Here is a 7,376-nt window from a genome sequence, read left to right as displayed (position 1 = left end):
CCAGGTGAGGGGAGTACAGGTGAGCAGTGTTCTGGAGAGGGGAGTACAGGTGAGCTGTGTCCAGGCGAGCAGTGTCCAGGCGGGGGGAGTACAGGGGAGCAGTGTCCAGGCGAGGGGAGTACAGGTGAGCAGTGTCCAGGCGGGGGGAGTACAGGGGAGCAGTGTCCAGGTGAGGGGAGTACAGGTGAGCAGTGTCCAGGCGAGGTGTGTCCAAGCGAGAGGAGTACAGGTGAGCAGTGTCCAGGCGAGGGGAGGACAGGTGAGAAGTGTCCAGGTGGGAGGGTACAGGTGAGCAGTGTCCAGGTGAGGGGAGTACAGGTGAGAAGTGTCCAGGCGAGGTGTGTCCAAGCGAGCAGTGCCCAGGCGAGGTGGGTACAGGTGAGCAGTGTCCAGGAGAGGGGAGTACAGGTGAGCTGTGTCCAGGCGAGCAGTGTCCCGGCGGGGGGAGTACAGGTGAGCAGTGTCCAGGTGAGGGGAGTACAGGTGAGCAGTGTCCAGGCGGGGGAAGTACAGGTGAGCATCTTACGAGCGAGCTGTGCTCAGTAGATGCATGTACAGGCGAGCAGTGTCCAGATGAGGGGTGGACAGGTGAACAGTGTCCAGGCGAGGGGTGTACAGGTGAGTAGTGTCCAGGCAAGGGGTGTACAGGTGAGCAGTGTCCAGGCAGGGGGAGTACAGGTGAGCAGTGCCCAGGTGGGGGGAGTACAGGTGAGCAGTGTCCAGGGAGGGGGAGTCCAGGCGAGCTGGGTGTGTTCACAGTGTCCAGACGGGGGGAGTACAGGTGAGCAGTGCGCAGGCGGGGGGAGTACAGGTGAGCAGTGCCCAGGCGGGGGGAGTACAGTTGAGCAGTGCCCAAGCGGGGGGAGTACTGGCGAGCAATGTCCAGGCGGGGGGAGTACAGGTGAGCAGTGCCCAGGCGGGGGGAGTACAGGCGAGCAGTGTCCAGGCAGGGGGAGTATAGGTGAGCAGTGCCCAGGCAGGGGGGGGGGGGGGGGTAGTACAGGTGAGCAGTGCCCCGGCCGTGGGAGTACAGGTGAGCAGTGTCCAGGTGGGGGGAGTACAGGCAAGCAGTGTCCAGGCGGGGGGAGTACAGGCGAGCAGTGTCCAGACGGGGGGAGTATAGGTGAGCAGTGCCCAGGCAGGGGGAGTACAGGTGAGCAGTGCCCAGGCGGGGGGAGTCCAGGCGAGCAGTGCCCAGACTGAGGGAGTACAGGTGAGCAGTGTCCAGGCGGGGGGGAGTACAGGCGAGCTGGGTGTGTTCACTGTCACTAGCTCGCCGTGTACGAAGGAAACCGGTCTGACCTGTGGTTTCAGTCCAACACACACCCACAAACCCCGCCCTGAAACCAGGAAGATCAGGTGCCAAGCAGAGACAGAGGGGGAGAGAGAGAGAGAGAGAGAGAGAGAGAGAGAGAGAGGTAAACAGCTCCCCGAGGAAGCAGCGTGGACGGCCTGGGGAAGACAGTCAGTACCAGGGCACAGCCGCTTCCCTTACCACACAATGACCTCCTCCGATGATGATTACAGCTTCGTGTTTAAAGGTGGGTGACTGGGAAAGAGAGAAACTGAGCAAGAGAGAGACTGGTAACGTGTAGCTACTCTAGGATTAACCCCTGATTAACCCAAACCCCCCTCAATCTTCACCCTCTCCTTGCCTGCTCCCTGACCCTGGATCCCTACAGTACTGCCCATGTGGGAGAGAGGCCTGATTTCCGTGCTCTGGGCTCTGCTGTCTACCTGAGACCCTGATCCCTCCCATTACCCCACCCCCCACTAACATCTGAATCCTGGCCTCCAAAAGCAGACCCTATCAACCTCCTACCAACTAGAGAGAGACAGAGCCTCTCGACCACAACTCCCAATCCCAAAGGAAACTCGATAAGCTCAAAATGTAAATGGTGGCCTAGCAGGAATGTTTCTGCATTACATGTCCAGAGGCTAATGCTCTGAGAGAGGGGGAGGGCATCCCAGCGTAGCACCCCCCTTCCGCTCCCACGTGGAATTTAAATCCGATGGATCGAATCTGGAATTGTCTCAGGTGACTGTCATTGATGGCAGTCTTCATAAAAGACCCCTGTCGGGTTAACTCGCGAGGGAAGGAAATCGGCTATCTTTACCCCAGTTTAGATCTACATGTGACTCCAGACATCAACACAGGAGTGGCATTAACTCTTAAACACCCTCTGAAATGGCCCTGAGCGGAGACAGTCAGTTTAAGGGGCAATTAGGAGCTGGGAGGATTGGTGTCAACAAATGCCAATCTTGCCCCCAGACCCATATAGGGTCGACATTGGTCACAGCCAACATCTGCCAACGACGATGAGCTCAAAAGGATTGAGGGCACGGTATGCGCACTGCGGGCCCAGTCTCCAAGGGAACCTTGCGATCAAGGTGGGAACAAGACCAAGGATGGCCTATGGGCACCTAGCTCCTCTTCCCACTTTACCCAAGCGAGGGGCCAAGCCTGCAGTCAAGACAAGATGGCTGACCACTCACTGGAGCTCAGGAGGCAGGATGGAAACATGCCAGAGGAGTCTCACCCACAGCAAAAACACAAAGTAACAAGGAGATCCAGGGCCAGAGACCTGTCCCAAATTGTGCACGCTTTGAGAATCTATTTTTGCAACAGCGCCATTGACCTCTGACAGGGGACCCCATCAAACACTGCAGGGATGAGCACATTCATCATTTAACCCTGACCTCTTGTCTTGTCTGAATCTTGACCCCATCCATGAACCTCTGTTGACTTTTAACCCTAGCCACCATCGCTTGATCTTAACCCTGACAATTGCCCACCTTCCTGACCCCCAACGACAATCCTAATCTAACTTAAGCACTCAAGCCTTGAATTCTACCCCTTTAGCCATAAACCTGTAACATTTGCATCCACGTATTTAATCCCGAATACCCCAACACCAAGTCCCAACACAAATCCCAAATAACCTTTATCCCATTCTCAAACAATTGGATCCCTTCCTAAACCCTGTATTGGTCTTATGGTTAGTTCCCTGCTTGCTCCACACCCCTCCCCCACCAATTGCAGAAGGAGAGAATGACAACTCCTTCCTCAAACTGCCCATTCAATAAAGAAATAAATCAGAACTAGACAGACCCCAAATCTCCAGATGGAGAAGAATAGAGGCCTGAAGTAGACTTTGAATGTCTCCTACAGGTGTAACAGAGCCATGGCCTGGAGTAGGCCTCAAGCATCTCCTGTAGGAGGAGCAGTGTGAAGGCCTGGAGCAAGTCTCAGGCCTCTCCTGCAAGAGGAGCAGAACAGAAGCCTAGAGTAGGCCCGAAGCTTCTCCTGCAAGTGGAACATAGCTGAGGCCTGGAGTAAGGCTGAATATTCTCCTGCAGAAGACTGAACTTTCTCCTGCGGGTAGAGCACAGTTGAGGCGTGGAGTAGGCCTCGGACATCTCCTGCGGGTAGAGCAGAGTCGAGGCCTGGAGTAGGCCTCAGGCTTCTCCTGCGGGAAGAGCAGAGTTGAGGCCTGGAGTAGGCCTTGGATGTCTCCTGTGGTTAGAGCGGAGTTGAGGCCTGGTGGAGGCTACAGGTTTCCTTGAGAGGTGGAAAAGGATGGAGAGGGAGCTTAATTCTCGAACAAGGAGAACCACACGGTGAGACAGACCTGCAGAAGCAGGCTTTCAACACTGTGACAGGGCGGAGTGAGGAGGCGATAGAACGGGGGGATGATTCATGTCTGGAAAAGGAGGGTTTCAATCAGGTGAGGCCTTTTGCAATGTATCTGCCGAGTCGGGCAACTCGCTGGATGAACGATTTGTTGTAATTATAAATCAGCAGCAGTGGGTGTAACCGAGCATTCAGCAGCAGCCTGAGTCATTGGGGAGTGTCGATTAACCAACTCGGCTCCATACCGATAGACTTAAAGAGATAAAGACTGAGACAGGGAAACTCATGGATTGATTCCATGGGAATGTCCAGAACACACACTGAGGCCTCTACAAAGCAGCAAAGGCAAACATCATTCTCTCAGCCACATGACAACAGGACAGGAGCACAGCAGTAAAACAAAACCTGATACTATCAATTAGATTCCAGTCTGTAACTCCCTCCCGGGTATCTGTTATTCTGTATATAAACCCACCCCGAACCCCTCGATTAGATTCCAGTCTGTACCTCCCTCCCAGGGTATCTGTTATTCTGTATATAAACCCACCCCGAACCCCTCGATTAGATTCCAGTCTGTAACTCCCTCCCGGGTATCTGTTATTCTGTATATAAACCCACCCCGAACCCCTCGATTAGATTCCAGTCTGTACCTCCCTCCCGGGTATCTGTTATTCTGTATATAGCCCACCCCAAACCCCACAATTAGATTCCAGTCTGTAACTCCCACCCAGGTCTCTGTTATTCTGTAAATAAACCCGCCCAAACACATCAATTAGATGCCAGTCGGTAACTCCCTCCCGGGTGTCTGTTATTCTGTATGTACACCAAACCGAACCCCTCGATTAGATTCCAGTCTGTAACTCACTCCCGGGTATCTGTTATTCAGTATATAAACCATCCCGAATCCTTGATTAGATTCCAGTCTGTAACTCACTCCCAGGAATCTGTTATTCTGTATATAAATCATACCGAACCCCTCAATTAGATTCCAATCTGCACCTCACTCCTGGGTATCTGTTATTCTACATTATAAACCCCCCCCGAACCCCTTGATTAGATTCCAGTCTGCACCTCACTCCTGGGTATCTGTTATTCTACATTATAAACCCCCCACGAACCCCTCGATTAGATTCCAGTCTATAACTCCCTCCCGGGTATCTGTTATTCCATACATAAAGCATCGGACCCCTAAATTAGATTCCAGTCTGTAACTCCCTCTCAGGTATCTGTTATTCTGTATATAAGCCACTCCGAACCCCTCGATTAGGTTTCACTCTGTAACTCACTCCCAGGTATCTCGATATAACCCACCCCAAACATCAATTAGATTCTAGTCTATAACTCACTCCCAGGTGTCTGTTATTGTGTATATAACCCACCCCAAACCCCTCGTGTAGATGCCAGTTTGTAACTCCCTCTCGGGTATCTATTATTCTGTATATAAACCACTCCGAACCCCTCGATTAGATTCCAGTTTGTAACTGCCTCCGGGGTATCTGTTATTCTGTATATACCACCACCCTGAACTCCTCGATTAGATTCCAGTCTGTAACTCCCACCCAACTATCTGTTACACTGTACAAAAACCATCCCCCAACATCTCGGTTAGATTCCAGTCTTAACTCCCTCCTGGGTATCTGTTACTCTGTATATAAACCACCCCGAACCCCTCGATTAGATTCCCGTCTGTAACTCCCTCCCAGGTATCTGTTACTCTGTATATAAACCATCCCGAACCCCTCGATTAGATTCCAGTCTGTAACTCCCTCCCGGGTATCTGTTACTCTGTATATAAACCATCCCGAACCCCTCGATTAGATTCCAGTCTGTAACTCCCTCCCGGGTATCTGTTATTCAGTATATAACCCACCCCGAACCCCTCAATTAGGTTTCACTCTGTAACTCACTAACAGGAATCTGTTATTCTGTACATAACTCTCCCTGAACTCCTCAATTAGATTCTGCACTTTTACTCACTCCCAGGTATCTATTGTCCTAGATATAACCCACCCCAAACACCTCGATTAGATTCCAGTCTGTAATTCACTCCCGGGTGTCTGTTATTCTGTATATAAATCATACCGAACCCCTCAATTAGATTCCAGTCTGCACCTCACTCCTGGGTTTCTGTTATTCTACATTATAAACCCCCCACGAACCCCTCGATTAGATTCCAGTCGATAACTCCCTCTCGGGTATCTGTTATTCTATTCATAAACCACCGAATCCCTAAATTAGATTCCAGTCTGTAACTCCCTCCCGTGTATCTGTTATTCTGTATATAAGCCACTCCGAACCCCTCAATTAGGTTTCACTCTGTAACTCACTCCCAGGTATCTATTGATCTAGATATAACCCACCCCAAACACCTCGATTAGATTCCAGTCTGTAACTCACTCCCAGGTGTCTGTTATTCTGTATATATAACCCACCCCAAACCCCTCGTGTAGATTCCAGTTTGTAACTCCCTCCCGGGTATCTGTCATTCTGTATATACACCACCCTGAACCCCTCGATTAGATTCCAGTCTGTAACTCACTCCCGGGTATCTGTTATTCTGTATATAAACCACCACAAACCCCTCAATTAGATTCCAGTCTGTAACTCCCTCCCAAGTATCTGTTATTCTGTAAATAAACCACCCCCAAACATCTCGATTAGATTCCATCTGTAACTCCCTCCCGGGTATCTGTTATTGTATATATAAACCACCAAACCCCTCAATTAGATTCCAGTCTATAACTCCCACCTGGGTATCTGTTATTCTGTATATAAACCCCCCCATGAACCCTTCGATTAGATTCCAGTCTATAACTCCCTCCCGGGTTCTGTTATTCTATACGTAAACCACCAAACCTCTCGATTAGATTCCAGTCTGTAACTCCCTCCCGGGTATCTGCTTTTCTGTATATAACCCACCCCGAACCCCTCAATTAGGTTTCACTCTGTAACTCACTAACAGGAATCTGTTATTCTGTACATAACCCTCCCTGAACTCCTCAATTAGATTCTGTACTTTTACTCACTCCCAGGTATCTATTGTTCTAGATATAACCCACCCCAAACACCTCGATTAGATTCCAGTCTGTAACTCACTCCCGGGTGTCTGTTATTCTGTATATACACCACCTTGAACCACTCAATTAGATTCCAGTCTGTAACTCCCACCCGAGTATCTGTTATTCTCTTCATAAACCACCGAACCGCTCAATTACATTCCGGTCTGTAACTCCCACCTGGGTATCAGTTATTCGGTGAATAAACCCGCCCAAACACCTCAATTAGATGCCAGTCGGTAACTCACCCCCAGGTGTCTGTTATTCTGTACGTACACCATCCCGAATCCCTCGATTAGATTCCAGTCTGTAACTCCCTCCCGGGTATCTGTTATTCAGTATATAAACCATCCCGAATCCTCAATTAGATTCCAGTCTGTAACTCAGTCCCAGGAATCTGTTATTCTGTACATAACCCACCCTGAACCCCTCAATTAGATTCTACACTTATACTCACTCCCGGAGATCTGTTATTCTGTATATAAATCATACCGAACCCCTCAATTAGATTCCAGTCTGCACCTCACTCCTGGGTATCTGTTATTCTACATTATAAACCCCCCACGAACCCCTCGATTAGATTCCAGTCGATAACTCCCTCTCGGGTATCTGTTATTCTATTCATAAACCACCGAACCCCTAAATTAGATTCCAGTCTGTAACTCCCTCCCGGGTATCTGTTATTC

At 50.3% G+C, this 7,376-nt stretch overlaps 1 protein-coding gene across 1 annotated transcript in view; it reads left to right on the top strand.

Moving 5' to 3' along the window:
- The first annotated feature begins 1,388 nt into the window (after window positions 1–1,388).
- Window positions 1,389–7,376, top strand: part of LOC122548316 (ras-related protein Rab-11A-like) — a 30,142-nt gene continuing 24,154 nt past the window's right edge. The window contains exon 1 of the mRNA XM_087985173.1: window positions 1,389–1,541. Coding sequence (XP_087841299.1) covers window positions 1,502–1,541 — 40 coding nt within the window. The 5' untranslated portion in view covers window positions 1,389–1,501. The remainder of the gene's footprint in view (window positions 1,542–7,376) is intronic.

The sequence above is a fragment of the Chiloscyllium plagiosum genome, unplaced genomic scaffold (genome assembly GCF_037043375.1).
Source record: "Chiloscyllium plagiosum isolate Xiang-an unplaced genomic scaffold, Cpla_swu_hap1 HiC_scaffold_50, whole genome shotgun sequence".
In the NCBI taxonomy this organism is placed as follows: domain Eukaryota; kingdom Metazoa; phylum Chordata; class Chondrichthyes; order Orectolobiformes; family Hemiscylliidae; genus Chiloscyllium; species Chiloscyllium plagiosum.
This window is presented reverse-complemented; position numbering and strand designations above follow the sequence as displayed.